Source organism: Ascaphus truei, unplaced genomic scaffold (genome assembly GCF_040206685.1).
Source record: "Ascaphus truei isolate aAscTru1 unplaced genomic scaffold, aAscTru1.hap1 HAP1_SCAFFOLD_1101, whole genome shotgun sequence".
Lineage (NCBI taxonomy): Eukaryota > Metazoa > Chordata > Amphibia > Anura > Ascaphidae > Ascaphus > Ascaphus truei.
The window spans coordinates 49,294-68,040 of record NW_027453967.1 but is presented as its reverse complement, the minus strand read 5'-3'; the positions used below and the strand labels follow the sequence as shown (position 1 = coordinate 68,040).

The window sequence follows — 18,747 nt, the reverse complement described above, 5'->3', positions numbered from 1 at the left end:
GATTATTTGGGACTTTGAAAAAGAAAGAAAGAAAAACAATTATTTATGTATTGCTTAGCCTTGAGATTGCCATCCATAATAGTGGTTTACTCTTGAGAACAATTGGATTTAAGTTTAAAGCAGCTCCCGCTGGTCACCATTTTTAGAATTTTAGTTTTTCACTAAAAACCTATCTTCTTGGCTGTTGCAATTTTGTTTTTATTTCTTACATCTGATGCTCCATTCAGGAGATATAAGGATTTGAAATATTAAGTGTGAAAGACCTATATTCGCTAAACCAGGGTTCATTACTGTACGTTCATGATGTTACCGAAAACATTAATGGTCGTTATTTACCCAGAGGTTAACTCGTATCCTCAAAGCAAACAATATGCAAAAATCAACATCTCATTTATATAGGCTTCATATCATGTTATTTTAGCATAATGTTGTACTATCTTCTAATAACATAACGTTAAGTCACTTAATGAAGCTTTGTGGATCTGGGCCTAAGAGGTTAACATTTCTCCGAGAGCCCAGCCTAGTCTAAAGCAGGGGTGAGCAAACTTTTTATGCCAAGCCCCCCTTTTCATCCATAAAATTTCTCGGGCCCCCCCTGCCTGATGAAAAATCACATGAAAAAAAAAAAAACCTTTTTTAAACGGTATACAATATAAATCCAAATATGTTTAAATACTTACATATTTCAACAGCTCGCGCTTGCAAAATTAGGCTGCTGCCGCTGAGAGCAGTGACATCACCAACTCTCCAAGCATGAGCACAGGGTGTCCTGCATAATTTTGCAAGCGTGGATCGGGGCTATTTGTGTGTGTTTGTGTGTGGCTGTGTGTGTGTGTATTGACTGCTGCTGAGCGCACTTCAAAGTAAATTTTGTTTGTCTCCCCAAGCGCCAAGCTTGGGAGAGCATACGGGCACAAAGGCAATCCTTTGGGGGGGGCGGGGCATTCATCCACCTCTTTGCTACCTCCCTTCCCTCTCACCCCCCCTTTTTTTATTCCTTCCCCTCCATGCTTTTTGGCTTGCTATCCCCATTGTCATCCACACTTCTACCTACAGTATTATTATTTTTTTTCCGTTTTCATAGTGTGATTGATATAGTGGCAGCCTACCCTTTCACTTGCAGAGGATCGAAGCGAAGCAGGTTGCCAGCGGAGGAGAGCAGGAACACAGCGCTATTGCAGGGCAGATACCGAAGGAGGGGCGTTTGACTTCACCGTGCTCAGGCGTGTTCCTCCCCGTACCTCCGAAGCCCCTGCGCTTGCGCTCACACACCATCACGTGGCCGCCACCTGCACTATCCTGTTCAGCCACCTGCACACATCTTCGGCTGCCCGCCCGTGCACATCTTCTTGGCTGCCCCTCGCGCACAGCTTTTGCGTCCTCTCGCGCACAATGTCTGCCGGCCCACGCACCCAGTTTTCGTCGCACGCCGCCTGCACCCCCACAAAATAATCTTGCGCCTCATTGCCCCCCCAGTTTGCGCACCACTGCATTACAACACACACTCTCTCAATCAATCACAACATACACACACTCACACTCACCACATACACTCAATCACCACACACACACACACACACACACACTCACCACATACACTCAATCAATCACCACACACACACACACACACACACACACACACACACACACACACACACACACACACACACACACACACACACACACACACACACACACACAATCCCCCCCACACACACCCCACACACTCACACACTCAATCCCCACATACTCACACACTCAATCCCCACACACTCAATCCCCACACACATACACAATCCCCCCCCCACACACACACACACTCCCCCTCCCCCCCCCACACACACACAAACACACACACACACACACACACACAAAATCCCCCTACACACACACACACACACACACACACACACACACACACACAACACACACACACACAACACACACACACACACACACACACACAATCCCCCCACACACACACACACAATCCCCCCACACACACATACACACAATCCCCCCACACACACACACTCAATCCCCCCAAACACACACACTCAATCCTCCCACACACAAACTCAACCCCCCCCCCACACACACACTCAATCCCCCCCCACACACACACACTCAATCCCCCCCCACACACACACTCAATCCCCCCCCACACACACTCAATCCCCACACATACTCAATCCCCACACACACTCAATCCCCACACATACTCAATCCCCACACACACAATCCCCACACACACAACCTCAATCCCCCCCACACACACACACTCAATCCCCCCACACACACAATCCCCCCCACACACAATCCACCACCCCACACACACACAATCCCCCCCCTCACACACACACACACACACAATCCTCCCCCCCACACACACACAAACTCAATCCCCCCCCACACACACACAAACTCAATATACACACACACACTTTCACCTGGGGGGGGCGACATGCTCCGATCCACCAACCTCCGATGCTGCTGACAACTGGTGCGGGAATCAGACAGGAAAATAAGGAGGGGCTGTCTATGTGTGCAGAGAGAAGCCCCGCCCCTCTGCAAGACACAGACACATAGAAGCAGCAGCACGGAGCTTCTGGCAGCCCGTGCACATCTCTGCCCGCCCCCAGGTTTCCCTGCAAGCAGCCCGCGCCACCCCTACATAATCTTGCGCCCCCCCAAGGGGGCGCGCCCCCCAGTTTGCGCACCGCTGGTCTAAAGGTTAACATGGTACCCGCAAAAGCCAAAGATCAAGAAAACTGTGCTTTTTAACACTAAAAAAAATATTTTAAAAGGTGCCGACATTATTTGAGTTACTCATATAGAGTAGGCTTATTGGGGGAGGGGGGTGGGGCTACTGCTCTAATGGTTTAACTTTTCACTGCATCCAAACTATTTTAAGACAATGTCTTTTCATGCCTTTTTATGGTTCCTATTTAGTATTCTTTTCTGGGACCTCCCCTTTTCTCTCTCTTCGTACTATCACTTGGTGACCTCGTTAACTCCTTTGATTTTAAGTATCATCTCTATGCAAATAATACACAAATCTATCTATCCATCCGTAACCTACCACCTGCAATCCAGTTCCGAGTCTCTGATTGTTTCCTGGCTATATCCTTGTGGATGGTGCTCCCTGCCTTATACTTAATATGTCTAAAACTTAGCTCTTCCACTTTCCTCCTAAACCTGGACTAATATGCCCTTTTTTCCATTACAGTGTTGTGGTTATACCATCCATCCTGTTGTGAAAGCATGTTGCCTACTGTATGTGTTACATTTGACTCCTCCATTTCCTTCTCCTTTCACATTCACGACATGGCACAAATTTGTCGCTACTACCTCTATAACATTGTCGAAATCTGCCCTTATCTTCTCCCATCTGAATTATTGCAATATTATGCTAATAGGCCTCCCCGTCTCATAACTTTCTCCTTTGAAAACGATCAAAAATTCTGCTGCTACAATAATTTCTCACAAAAAAATGCTTACTCCTCTCCTCCTTAAAATCCTCTCCTGGTTCCCATCAAGTTTTGGTTCACTTACTACAAAGTTTTCCTACTTACCTTTAAGGCTCTCGACTCATCTGCTCCTCCCTACATATCAGCTTTGATTTCTCATTATGTCCCTGCTCATCTCCTGTGCTCTGCTCATAACTTTCTACTTTCCACCCCTTTTCCCTCTACTGCTCTCTCACCTTAAACTTTTTCCCTCACTGCCCCTAACATGTGGAACATCCTCACACTATATATGCTAAGCACCTTTCATCCATTCACATGTAAACATAAGTAAAAGTGTCATCGCTTTCTTATGACTTGTATGTACTCTTGACGGTTGCATCCCCAGGCACTGTCATTTAGCAGGTTGGGGAGGTGCGGACACAACTGGATTCCCTTAATTGACAGGCCCCTGTTCTGCATAATGTCCATAATCAGTGTTCGACAAACCTATACATTTGCTCGCCCCAGGCGAGTGGATTTAACCCCTGGGCGAGTAAATATTGGCCCAAGCAGCACACGTTTGGTACTAGGTGGCGAGTAGATTTTTTTGTGTGGCGAGTAGATTTTTTGGTGATTTGTCAACCACTGTACATAATGCTCTGTTAATAGCGACATTTTCTCAATCCTTGGCTGACTCACTAGAGATAGTAGATCTACCCCCCCTCTCCCCCCCACTTCTGTCAATTAACTGCCAGTTGCAGACAGCCTGTAACTAAGGTGTGTGTGGATCTGTCTGTAGAGCCGATCCTATGGCACACTGTGGTCCCCTTTATGGGAGCTTCTGTGGCGAGCATGCTTCATCTTCTATAAATCACTGACTTCACGTTGGCCATCTCTTAGGGCCCTATCCGAAGGGGCACTATCCCTAACTAGAACATAATAAATGGGGACTGGTCTGTTCTACATACTCAGGAACATACTTCTTAACTATATACACTGAGGCTCCTCCCCTGTCACTCCTCGAGGAACCTAACCTCTTCAACCTTATCCTTCCTATATTTACCCCCTCTGATGTCATTGTCTCCAGGCAACACAGACAGGGTGGAGCTTAGCATCTGTTGGCTCACCCCAATCCTGTATAATTGGAAAAGTATCACTACCTATATGAGCTTGCACCAGAAACCCCAAAAAAGCCATGGCAATCCCATAGAGGGGTTAAATGTAAATAATCATGCTGATAAACTGCATTTTGTTTCTGATAGTTTCCAGTTTCTGTAATATTTAGCATACATCCCTCAAGATACATGCCCACTTACATGCCTCTGTAACTCAAGCTGTCAGTTAACTTATTGTGATACACTGCGCAAAGCCATTACATTTTTTCCTTTTAAAATAATAGTTGGTGATTTTTGCTTGCTGCAGATGTGTTGTGTCAACGCACATAAAAATGGGCACTAACGTTTGTGTTGTGAGTAATCACTTTACACGTTTTTTTTTTTTTTGTAGCACTCAGGGATGCCAGCAAGCAGTCTATTAATGATGACTGGAAGATAGAAGATCCAGGAACATTTTACATGGCAGGAACTACTGTGCACTATATTCGCAGAGGTCTCTGGGAAAAGATTTCTGCAAAAGGTCCGACAACATCTCCCCTACATCTACTGGTAAGATATTCTAAAAATAAGATAGAAAAGCATCCCAATTTTTTTTTTATTAGTTTGTTGCAAATGATATAGTTAACCATGAATTAAAAAAAACTGCTGGCAGTGCTGCATTGTATAAAAAGAATCACATGAATATAACACTATTGTGCAGCCAATACTGGTACGTATGCATAAAACACGTCAGGCGTCAACTGAATTTCAGTTTTGATTATACTGGATGCTTCATAATTTGATCATGCAGTAATGTTATTTTGGAATTTCGACTATTTAGCAAATCCCTTTTTGGTAGCTAGCCATTAAACTCATATTCCCAATTTGCAAGAAATATTGGAATTGCAAACATGTTAAACAATGATAAAGGACACTTATGAGCATATTCAGCTGTCTGAGAGAGGACCACAAACCTGCTTTAGCCCATAATCGCACAGCATACAGTGCTTGCTCTGCAGCAAAGAGTTATGGGTAACGACATCTACATGAGCACTCACAGGGTGTCACTCTTTTGCTTCTTATCCACTTTACCATGGATCGCTATAAGCTATGGACCTGCTTTTTTACACACCATTTAAAGCAAAGCCTGGGTTAAAGAAATGCATGGTCAGCAAACCTTCTCACAGACAGCTGTTTCAACCTTTTGGGTCTCATCAGTGTGAGGATAGTTACTTAAATATATATATATTTTTAAGTTAAAGTACACAAGCACATAAGATTGCTATTTTTGGTGGGTATTTTTTATTTATTTTTTAATTTTGCTCAAACGTTTCATTTTAAAAGCATACAGTAGCAAACAGCTTCTTTGAAATATAAAACACAGTTCTTTTCCGGGGGGGTTATTGAATAATCCTAAATGATGCAGAATGTGACAGTGACTCCAGAGCATTTTAGCTGTGTTGTAACATACTTATTTCTTGAAAAACTGAAAATGGCAGAGATATTTTGGCTTTTATGACAGCTAATCTTAGTAAGGTCAGTAAAACATAACTGTACAACTGCAATGCATTTGAACATAAATGTTTACCATACGGCAGCAGTGCCCAAAGTAGGGGGGGTTGGGAGAATTTGTAGGGGGGGGGCATGGGTGGTTACAGAGGCCCCACGCTCCTCCCCATGGCATTTAAATTAAATGCCGCGTGAGGACTCTGTAACTCACTTACCTGCTCTGTGTTGAGTCTTCGGCAACGTGTCACCATGACAAACCGGCGTCAAATGACAAGGTGGGGTCATGTGACGTCACATAACCCGTGACGTCATTTGACGCTGAGTCATTGGGAGAGGGGGGGGGCGCAAACGCTGCGGCTCCCGGACAGGGGGACGCAGCTCAAGAAGTTTGCGCGCCCCTGCCATGCGGTACATACTGTACACATGAAAACAGTTTTATACTACAGAAAGAGAAGCTAAAAGGATAATTATCCAGGATAGACGATAAAAAGAAAGAGGGAATAACAACGCCCGTGCAACTTTCACAGGAAAGAAAGCCCTTTAATTTATTTAAGTTATGTTTAGCGTCCAAAATTATGTAGCACATATGGTAGAATACCGTTGACTGTAATTTTGAAACCATTTTTCTGAATGTTGTGTGTTAAAGTATACTTTTTATTCTATTGCTTTTTTTTTTTTTTTTTTTTTAAGTTATTCACCTGTTAACCTGCAACTATTCCGGGAAGCATTTCTATTAAGCTCCGACTGTTTCCAAGAAGTGACAGATTTATACAAGCCAAATTACACTTTGAGTTAATAAAAATATTCTGCTTCCCAATAAAATGCATACACATACACACAGTAGCCTCAAAGTCTTTCTTGCAAGAAAAAAAAAATATGACATCTGCAATTGCCAGCATAGTTTCCATACTTCAGGATACTGTAGGTTGCAATATGCGCCAATTTTCCATTTCCTTTGCTGATCAAATCTCCCCTTTTTGTACGGACTTGGATCCTGTTACTGTGTACTTTACAGGTGCTGCTATTTCATGACCAGAATTATGGCCTCCATTATGAATATACAATACCACTAGACCCTGTTCCAGAGAATCGCAGTGCTAAAGTGAATGAACCTTTGTATATGTGGACACATTCTGGTTGGGAAAACTGTGATGTTGTTTGTGGAGGAGGTAAAATATGTCTGTGTGTCATTAAATATTCATTATTTTTTTTAATGCGGCGTTTGTGAAAATTAGTTGACCTAATTAAATCTATAATATATCTGGAGAATCTCATAGTGTGCTAGGTACTATATATATTTCCCCGGTGTGCAGCATATTACTTGAATTATAATTTTCGAATCTAATGTTTTTCATTCTAAGGTTTTAATCACTAAACCGATATGCCATGTAATAGAAAAAAAATATTTGCAGTTTAAAATATTTGATTTCAAAGTAGTTTTTTTTGTTACTTAGGAGATGAACTGGTATAAACCCAAAACAATGTTGTTTTCTTTAGTATTAAACTACGGTCCATAAATGTTACCTATTGTCTCTTGTTATGCGAATAGGGGAAAGGAAGACAACAGTGTCTTGTACAAAGATCATGAATAAAAATATATCCATTGTGGACAACAGAAATTGCAAAGACCTGACAAAGCCAGAACCACAGATTAGAAAATGCAATGAACAGCCTTGTCAAATGAGGTAAAAGATATTTACAAGTAGAAGTTTATTTATATTAGTTTTCTGTACACATCATTCACGTTGCAATACTTGTATTCATGTTCACACACATCTACTAGTTAAAATATTTTTTAATGTTTAAATCTGATTAGACATGGAGTGTATTCTGTAAGCACTTACTGTAAAAAAATAGTTGTTTACATTTCCTGCATTACGCTGGCCAATGAGAAGCCTTCTGTGAGGTCATTTCGTGATGCTACTTTATCAAATATTTGATGTGCTCAAGTTTTTTTTTTATTATAACCCATTGGATACAAGCATTGAGCTTATCTCATTTTCCTAAATAATGGATACTACAAATATATTATAATAAGAAGATGGTACAGTAAAATTACAAATATAATCTATTTTTGTTACAATACAATACTTTTCCTCAATGGCATGACAATAGTTTACAGTAGCTGTGCCTTACTTTGAATAATCTTTGTTTGCTTTTAGATGGATGATGACAGAGTGGACTCCATGTTCCAGAACATGTGGGAAAGGAACTCAAAGTAGGCAGACGGCATGCACACAACAGCTCAGAAATGGGACACTGATTACAGCTCGTGAAAAGGATTGCCCTGGATCCAAACCTGCTTCTTCCCAGCGCTGTGAGGGCCAGGACTGTATGACAGTGTGGGAGGCCGGAGTGTGGTCTGAGGTGTAGTAGCACACATGTGAAGTAGATTAATTGGGATGAATGAATGTCAAATGATTCTTTTCACTTTTATGCTTCCAATTTTCCGGGAGAGGGGGAGGGGGGTAGTTCCGTTAGTAGGCAGTAAAATATGAATCTCCCAAAACATTATCAATATTCCAGAATTACTGCTGAAACTGTTTAGAAACATGCACATTTAGCGAAATAACTTACAATCTAACTCAATTTTTTAATACTTGAACATAATGAGTAATCTATGCATTTTGTAGCTAACAAGGGGTGTTCACATCCATATTCGATCTGTGAGAAGAGTTGCCCCACAGAAATTACAGTACAGTATGACTACTATTGGATATTGCTTCCATACATATTGAATTTATTGGGTTAGGGATTTAAGTTTCTCAACACAAAAAAAATGCTGTACAGGCAGTCCTCGTTTATCCAACGAAATCTGTTCTGGAAGTAGCTTTGGATAGTGAAAACCGTTGTAAAGTTAGTCCCATGTTAATCAGTGGTGGTCAACGTTGGATAATGCATTCAAGCGTTGGATAACGCATTATGGCATTGAAAAACAGCCCTTAGGAAGGCATTGTAAAGCGTTGGATATGCCATTCATTGTAAAGTGAAACATTGGCTAACGAGGACTACCTGTACTATATTTCTAGGTGCTAAGCTCACTATCCCTATTCATGTCCATGATCTTCTACAGCACAAGTTTTCACCATCGCTGGTGAGCTTAATAAAGTATCTGCCTGACAAAGTGCTATAAATGTTCTTCAAACTGCTGGAAGCAGGCACAATGGTTTAGTTTTAGGATAAATAGTAATGTTGTTGTATTTCAGTGCTCCTTGAAATGTGGTAAGGGCGTTCGACATCGTACTGTGAGGTGCACAAATCCACGTAAGAAGTGCCTTTTGTTTACAAGACCTAAGGAAATGGAAGACTGTGAAGACTATTCCAAATGCTACATCTGGAGAATGGGAGACTGGTCTAAGGTGAAATAAGTTTAAGCTAACATATTGATTACATATACTGTATATATATTTATTTATAATATACTGTATGCATATATATATATATATATATATATATATATATATACACACAACAATAGAAAAAGAAACCCTATAACGAGAGCACTCAACACTGAGTTGAGGCATAGGTTCACTTACCTGCATTATTTTAATATTGAGTTATCTCCTAATAAAGATATTTTTTATTTATTCATCATTACATTACTGTAGACGGACGTTCACAGAGGTACACAATTGGAGACTTTATAAGGTGAAATTATAACGAGGCTTTATTGAGCCTTTTCCTTAACATCAGGAAACCATCCAAACAAGGGGAAAACAAAGCTTCTATTCACTTGGGAGTGGTTCTAGTGAAATACTATGCAATTCACAACTCCCTTAGTTAAGCATGTCTCCCAGCCCTAAACACATAGCATGAAATGAACAGATATAAAAAGTCTTGTAATAAAAGTCTTAGCTGTTCCTTGTAGTTTGGAGGGAAAATCTTCCCTGTCCCTGGTTGCTAGCTTTTCTTCAGGGTTTGTCAGCATTCAGGTTTAGAAGTTTCCCCTGTGTCTTGGAAGCAGCTCTGCTATGTCTTCTGGCGGAGCTCAAGACATGTTCAGCTCCAGAGATCTGTGTTCTCTTGGTCAGTCTCTCCTGGGAGACTTAAGAACCTCTGCTCTGTCTCCAAAGTTCAGCTCACACATGAGCTAAGGAGTCACTTCCTGTCTCAAAGGCAGGCTTTTTCTACCACCTGTAATCAGGCAGGTGGTGTTAGTTAATTTGCTACCAGCAGTTAACCACCACACTGCTGGATTAGAGGCACATTTGTGAACAGGGATAAGTCCCCTGTTACAATTACATATACCACTTTATTCCGGTGTTTTCAGTGGATTGGCCTTTCCAGGGTGCTCTCGTTATAGGGATTTCTTTTTCTATTGTTGTATATTCTATTTTGCCCCTGATTGCAGCACCTTGAGCCAGGCTAGAACGAGGGTTAACCTTTCCTCTCCCCCTCCCTTCCCTAAAGGGATTGTGTATATATATATATATATATATATATATATATATATATATATATATACAGGCATACCTCGCATTAATGTACACAATGGGGACCAGAGCATGTATGTAAAGCGAAAATGTACTTAAAGTGAAGCACTCCCTTTTCCCACTTATCGAGGCATGTACTGTACTGCAATCGTCATATACGTGCATAACTGATGTAAATAACGCATTTGTAACAGGCTCTATAGTCTCCCCGCTTGCTCACAGCTTCGGTACAGGTAGGGAGCCGGTATTGCTGTTCAGGACGTGCTGACAGGCGCATGCGTGAGCTGCCGTTTGCCTATTGGGCAAAATGTACTTACTCGCGAGTGTACTTAAAGTGAGTGTACTTAAAGCGGGGTATGCCTGTACTTAGTAAAGTTATGGTGGGTAAAAAAAGTGACAAAAACCCTCCACAGCAAAGCATATAGCAAATGGAAATATTACTGTATGCTCATTTGCATGTCTTAGACAGTATGCAGAGATCGTGAGCGGCGGTGCAGCTGCCTTGGAGAAAATTATGACCAGTACTTCAATAGTCTAGGCACGAGAATTTATTAAGGCACATAAAAAACAGTAAGAAAACACTCTTACGCATTTCGCATGGTCAGACACGCTTTATCAAAGAGTACGGTATACAAAAAACGATCGAGCACATAAATACCCATAATTCCTCCTTTCACTCGTGACGTATCAGCGTTTTCATCCAATGGGAATCATCACACCCCCTTCTCTCACGGAGAACTAGTGTAATTAAACTAATAGCCAGCTGAGAAACACCATGCAAAGTGACATGATCTAAGGAGACAAAAAGAACATCTCTGATGACGTATCGGCCCCTCAACCAATGGGAGCCATCATACCTCTTATCTAACAAAACATTGTTAAAGCTGGTTATCAGCTAAAAAAGACTGAAAAAAGTATATCAGCTAAAAAAGACTGAAAAAAGTATGGCACAAGGAAGGAAAGAAATGGGCACCTTGAAACAGAGACATATTACCTAATTGGGTCAGAGCAAATATCCCACAAATATATACAAATAAACCCACACATAGAAAAATCGAAAGCACTGTCCCATATAAAATATTGACTATGACTAAAATAAAAAAGCAATTACTGTAGTATGAATCCTCACAATATTTGAACCATACAATACTGCTGCGGCCGAGTTTATTCGAGCATTTGCCCGTTCTCGGCCGCAGCAGTTACCTGGCGCGCGCCGGAGGGTGCCGGGCGCGCGCCGAAGCAGCGGAGGAGAGGCCCGCCGATCGCGGCTTCCCCCTCTCCTCTCCGGGTCCGCCGGGTCCCCCGGAACCCCCTGCCGCCGTCCCCCACATCGCGGGACACCAGGGCTCCCTCGGGGAGCCCTGGATGCGCGTGCAGGGGGCGCAGGCACCCAAAGACGCGTGACCGCGCATCGGTGACGCGCGGCACGCCGAGGGGCTGCCACTTGCAAGCCGGGAAATCTCCCGGCTTGCGGAACTGGCCACACTTCAATAAAGTGTGTCGCCAGTGTAACTAAAAAGAAAACATAAAAAACACACTTAATCATGATTATAAATCATTAATTTAAAGGGGCCATTGTATATCTTGTGGAGACATGTCAATGGACGTTTTTAGACAAATGCACAATGGCTATCCCTAAACGATCCTGAACATTGTTGTTTGTATTATGTTTATTAATGTATTTATTAAAATTAATTTGAGTCCCTATCTCTAGAGGATTGGTCCTATGATACTTATTATATCACTGAACTCTAAGCAACTTTAAATAATATATCTCTTGTATGAGATCATATAATGACCTCCAATTGAATCATACATACATATGATTGGGATAAATGAAAAAACCTGAAAAAAGGGGGTACGGGGGGAAGGAATTGAATCATATATGATAAAAAATACATGTTTAGTGCAAAAAATGCTGCAATTCCCAATCAACATTTATGCCATTGGGGCCAGAGTATCCAAGGAAAACAGCCAAAAAGATCTCTCTTTTATTTAAACTATTTAGTCTATCTCCTCCACGTCTTGGAATCTCAATGTGCTCAATTGCCATGAATCTAAAGTTCCTCATGAGCTTGTTCGGAAAGTAAACTTTCTAAATCATGAATAACACTTATTTCTTTAAAAGAAGATAATGAATCTTGGCTGTTAACCACAGATGTTACCACACTATCGGGAGTGATTGTACTGTAGTGAATGAGTTACTATTATTAGTGCCTTCTTTTTTGGCAAAGAATTTTTTAAGAGCTAATTTTCTTGTAAACCTTTGAAGGTCTATTATTGTATCAAATAAATGAAAATTTGCATCTGGGGAAAAATTCAAGCCTCTATTTAATAGACTCAACTGGTTCAAACTTAAAACTTAAATCAACTCCCGAAATGTTGATAACATTTAGAAAGAGAAACCAACAATCGATGACCTCATTTGGGATGGGGATGGGGATAGTGATACATTCATAGATATATCGAATAACAATAATTTCAATTTAAATTTCACTTTTGAAAGTCACGCAACTAATATTAATTATTTAGATATATATTTGTATATTGATCTATCCTGTACCATACAGATGGAGGATTTCAGGAAGATCAATTCACGTAATACCTTTTTAAGATCAGACAGCAGTCATCCCAGGTCCCTAATCAAGGGGATACCGAATGGTCAATTCCTTAGGTTAAGGAGACGTTGTTCTTCAGATGAGACATACATTCATCACTCAAAAAATCTTATGCAGAGGTTTAAAGATAGGGGTTATGATGATCTAACCGTAAGAAATGCTTTTGAACATGCTCTTCAGTTGGATATAGATAGAGATAGATTTATCTCCACAAGTTGAGACAAGACTAAGAAAAGATTGAAAAATAGTGGTTCTAGCGATGATTCCACAACACCTTTTTTCATAACGAAATTCAGTAACCAGGCTCAACAAGTTAAGAACATCATTAACAAACATTGGTGAGTCTTAAGTTTAGATTGTGACCTTCTTCCATTTATTGAGAAGGGTCCTAGAATGATTTTTAGAAAAGCCAAAACTTTGGCCAACCATCTATCCCCTAGTCTCTTCTCATCAGTACAGCAGTATCCCTAAATAAAACAAAAGGCTTCTTTAGATGTGGTACTTGCAAGATGTGCAGGTACGCTTATCTGGTTAAAAATCTTACGGTAAAGAAAATGAAAAATCCCTATGTAATTAGATCTTTTATCATCTGCAATACACAGTTTGCAGTGTACTACATATGGTGTAAATGTTCTAAGGGATACGTAGGGAGAACAATAAGACCATTGAAACAGCGAATGATGGAACATGTGAGGTTTATTAGAAATAAAGATTTAAATCATCCAGTTTCAAGACACTTTGTAGAGTGTCCCCAGGGTGGTCTTGCAAACTTTAGATTCATGGCAATTGAGCACATTGAGATTCCAAGACGTGGAGGAGATAGACTAAATAGTTCAAATAAAAGAGAGATGTTTTGGGTGTTTTCCTTGGATACTCTGCCGCAAATCGGCATAAATGTTGATTGGGAATTGCAGAATTTTTTGCACTAAATATGTATTTTGTATCATATATGATTCAATTCCATCCACCCCCATCCCCCCCCCCTTTTTTTTCCAGGTTTTTTCATTTATCCCAATCATATGTATGTATGATTCAATGGGAGGTCATTATATGATCTCATACAAGAGATATATTATTTAAAGTTGCTTAGAGTTCAGTGATATAATAAGTATCATAGGACCAATCCTCTAGAGATAGGGACTCAAATTAATGTTAATAAATACATTAATAAACATAATACAAACAACAATGTTCAGGATCGTTTAGGGATAGCCATTGTGCATTTGTCTAAAAACTTCCATTGACATGTCTCCACAAGATATACAATGGCCCCTTTAAATTAATGATTTATAATCATGATTAAGTGTGTTTTTTATGTTCTCTTTTTTGTTTTTCTTTTTTACGTCACGAGTGAAGGGAGGAATTATGGGTATTTATGTGCTCGATCGGTTTTTGTATAACATACTCTTTGATAAAGCGTGTCTGACTACGCGAAACGCGTAAGAGTGTTCTCTCACTGTTTTTAATGTGCCATAATAAATTCTCGTGCCTAGACTATTGCAGTACTGGTCATAATTTTCTCCAAGGAAGCTGCACCGCCGCTCATGATCTCTGCATACTGGAACCCTTTGGTAGGAGCACGCCGACAGCCTCCAGATCTCCACATGGTCATCAGTGAGTTATTTCATTATTATATGTTGCTCATGTATGTGACCTCTACACCATTTAGTTCCTATAGCCACTTGACACCCATATACAGTAAGACGTACCTATCGTAGGCTATTGGGAGTCTATAGACAGTGGCATTCAATGGACTTCAATAGTGGTATATCACAGCAATTGTGGAGTTGGAGTTCTGAGTTCATTAAGGCTGTTTTGTTTGGAAGGATTATGAAGATTCAAATGCTTTAATTTGCATATCTATTACATGGACATTTCCTGGCTAGCATCGCTAGGGGTTAAAATCCTCTACCTTCTCCTGTCATGTCTTAGACAGGTCTGCAACCCTCTCTCCCTTGGGCTTCCCGCTTTCTCTCTCTAACCTCTTCTTTTGGCCTTCAACAGTGAACTGCAACCAGCACCCACAAGGATGGCCACTACCTAGACCTGGTTTTCACTAAAAACCTCTCTCTCTGATTTCTCCATTTCCCCTTTTCCTCTCTCTGACCATCACCTCATCTCATTCTCTCTATCTCACTTCTCCCCTTCTCCACCTCCATCTACCCCTGGTTCTGCAGAAACCTGCGCTCTATTCACCTACCAGACTTTGATTCCACTTTACGTTCCTCCCTCTCCTCTCTCAGCTTCACTACAGACCCTGACAACCTGGTCAGGAACTACAACTCTGCCTTAACCTCCTCTCTTGATCTACATGCCCCGCTTTTCTGCCGTCCTCGCCTTTCTAACCCCAGACCCTGGCTAAATTCCCACACGCGCATGCTGCGTTCCTCCATTCGTTCCTCTGAACGCCTCTGGAGGAAATCTCATACGCTCGCAAACTTTCTTCACTACAAATTTATGCTATCCTGTTTCAACTCTGCCCTCTTGCAAGCTAAACAAGCCTACTTTTCTTCTCTAATCAACAAGTACAAGTCTAACCCACGCCGACTCTTCCCTGTCTTTGATGCTCTACTCAAACCAACCTCAGCTGCCTCTTCTTCCTCCATCTCCACCCAGGACTTTGCTGACTATTTTAAAGAAAAGATAGAATCCATACGTCTGAACATTCCCTCTGTTTCTTCCTCCCATCCTACACCTCTCCCTAACTCTCCTCCTGACTTCCTTGACTTTTTTTCCACTGTCTCAGAGGAGGATATGTCGCTGTTGATCGCCTCTTCTCCCTCTACCACTTGCCCTCTTGACCCCATTCCCTCCCATCTCCTAAAACCTCTTGCTCCTACTATAATCCCTACCCTCACACACATTTTTAACTCCTCCCTCTACTCTGGTACCTTCCCATCCTCCTTCAAACATGCAACAGTCATACCATTACTCAAAAACAGCAAGTTTGACCCTACCTGTCTTTCTAACTATCGACCTGTCTACCTCCTGCCTTTTGCCTCCAAACTCCTTGAACGTCTTGTATTCTCTCGCTTGCTCCATTTTCTCAACACCTATTCTCTCCTAGACCCTCTGCAATCTGGCTTCCACACTGCTCACTCCACAGAAACAGCTCTCACTAAAATAACGGATGACTTCCATGCTGCCAAAGACAGAGGTCATTACACTCTGCTCATATTACTCGACCTCTCTGCCGCATTTGACACCGTGGACTACCCTCTTCTCCTTCACATTCTCCATACTCTTGGTATTCGTAACAAAGCTATATCCTGGATCTCCTCTTACCACTCCCATCGTACTTTCAGTGTCTCTTCTGCTAACACCTCCTCCTCCTCTATTGATCTCTCTGTGGGGGTACCCCAGGGCTATGTCCTGGGACCTCTTCTCTTTTCTCTGTACACACTCTCTCTAGGGGAACTAATAACATCTCTTGGGTTTAAATATCACCTCTATGCTGACGACGCACAAATTTACTTTTCAACACCCGACCTTACACCTGCTGTACAAACCAAAGTTTCTGAATGTCTCTCTGCTATATTATCCTGGATGGCCCTCCACCGCCTTAAACTCAACATGGCAAAAACAGAGCTCCTCATACTTCCTCCCAAACCTGGCCCTATTCCCTCCTTCCACATTACTGTTGTAAGTACGATCATTCACCCAGTAGCCCAAGCCAGCTTCTTAGGGGTCACACTAGACGCATCTCTCACATTCTCCTCTCACTTTAAAAACGTTTCTAAAACCTGTTGCTTTTTCCTCCGCAAAATCATTAAGATACGCCTGTTTCTCTGTTGCTCGACTGCTAAAACTCTGACTCAGGCCCTCATTCTCTCCCGTCTTGATTACTGTAACCTCCTGCTGTCCGGCCTTCCTGCCTCTCACCTGTCTCCCCTAGAATCTATCCTAAACGCTGCTGCCAGAAACACTCTACTCTTTCCTAAATCTGTCCCTGCATCTCCCCTCCTGAAATCCCTCTCCTGGCTTCCAATCAAATCCCGTATCACACACTCAATTCTCCTCCTCACTTTTAAAGCTTTACACTCTTCTGCTCCTCCTTACATCTCAGCCCTAATTTCTCGTTATGCACCATCCCGACTCTTGCGTTCTTCTCAAGGATGTCTTCTTTCTACCCCCTTTGTATCTACAGTAAAGCCCTCTCTCGCCTTAAACCTCTCACTTACTGCCCCGCATCTCTGGAATGCCCTTCCCCTCAATACCCGACTAGCACCCTCTCTATCCACCTTTAAGACCCACCTTAAGACACACTTGCTTAAAGAAGCATATGAATAGCACTGTGGATTATACTGGACACATGATGCATATACCTTGGCCCCCTACAGAGGCACTTACCAGAACTCCCTCCTACTGTCTCTGTACGTTCTCCCTACCTGCCAATTAGACTGTAAGCTCCTCGAAGCAGGGACTCCTTTTCCTTAATGTTACTTTTATGTCTGATGCACTTATTCCCATGACCTGTTTATATTATCTGTTATTTATTTGATTACCATGTGTATTACTACTGTGAAGTGCTATGTACATTAATGGCGCTATATAAATGAAGACATACAATACAATACAATACAACCCTGCCTTTCACCATTATCACCCAGCACACAACACTTCCACAAGGAATTCTGGGAAATTACATGCAAATGAGCACACAGTGCCACCTTTTGCTTCAAAACCATTCAACATGGTTCCCCTATAGGCTTAAGCTTGCTGCATGGTCACAGCTTTGAGCACAGCCAGGGTTAAGATGCATAGCCAGGAAACCCACCCACAGAAAGCTTAAGCCTATAGGGGGACCATGTTGATTGGTTTTGAAGCAAAACGTGGCACTGTGTGCTCATTTGCATGTCATTTCCCAGAATCCCTTGCTGCAGTGGAAGTGCTGTGTGCTGGGGGATAATGGTGAAAGGCAGGGTTGCAGACCTGTCTAAGACAGGCAAATGAGAATAAAGTAATATTTCAATTTACTATATGCTTTGCTGTGGAGGGTTTTTGTCACTTTTTTTACCCACCATAACAACTAAGTATGGTAAAACTGATCCCTGCTTCATTTTGCATAGCCAGTATAACCAACCCCCACACTGAAGAGACCCATTAAGGTCGAACAGTCTGCCTGTGGATGGGTTTACTGGCTATGCATCTTAACCCTGGCTGTGTTCAAAGTTGTGACCATGCAGCAAGCTTAAGCCTACAGGGGAACCATATTTAATGGTTTTGAAGCAAAAAGTGGCACTGTGTGCTCATTTGCATGTCATTTCCCAGAATCCCTTGCTGCAGTGGAAGTGCTGTGTGCTGGTGATAATGGTGAAAGGCGGGGTTTCAGACCTATCTAAGACATGCAAATGAGCATACAGTAATATTTCCATTTGCTGTGTATATATACATACTAGCTGATATACCCGGCGTTTCCCGGGATTGCAGGGGCAGGGGGGGGTGAAGTGCGGGGGCGTGAAGGGCGGGGGGGTGAAAGGCAGGGGGGGATGATATCGTAGGCTAATACAGGAATCAAGTACAAACATAAAAATTGGGACGTAATGACACAAAGTACACAATTATCAATATGAATCCTGAGGTTAGGGTTGTCAATTAAGGATAGCAAGAAATCACACTAATAAATAACACATATGTCTAAACA

The 18,747-nt window shown here is 41.8% G+C and overlaps 1 protein-coding gene across 1 annotated transcript in view; it reads left to right on the top strand.

The window, feature by feature from the left end:
- LOC142475200 (A disintegrin and metalloproteinase with thrombospondin motifs 19-like) overlaps positions 1-18,747 on the top strand; it is a gene marked incomplete at its 5' end in the record, with an annotated part of 70,113 nt that overhangs the window by 22,238 nt on the left and 29,128 nt on the right. The window contains 5 exons of the mRNA XM_075581175.1: positions 4,956-5,113; positions 7,068-7,221; positions 7,602-7,737; positions 8,215-8,419; positions 9,259-9,411. Coding sequence (XP_075437290.1) covers positions 4,956-5,113; positions 7,068-7,221; positions 7,602-7,737; positions 8,215-8,419; positions 9,259-9,411 — 806 coding nt within the window. The remainder of the gene's footprint in view (positions 1-4,955; positions 5,114-7,067; positions 7,222-7,601; positions 7,738-8,214; positions 8,420-9,258; positions 9,412-18,747) is intronic.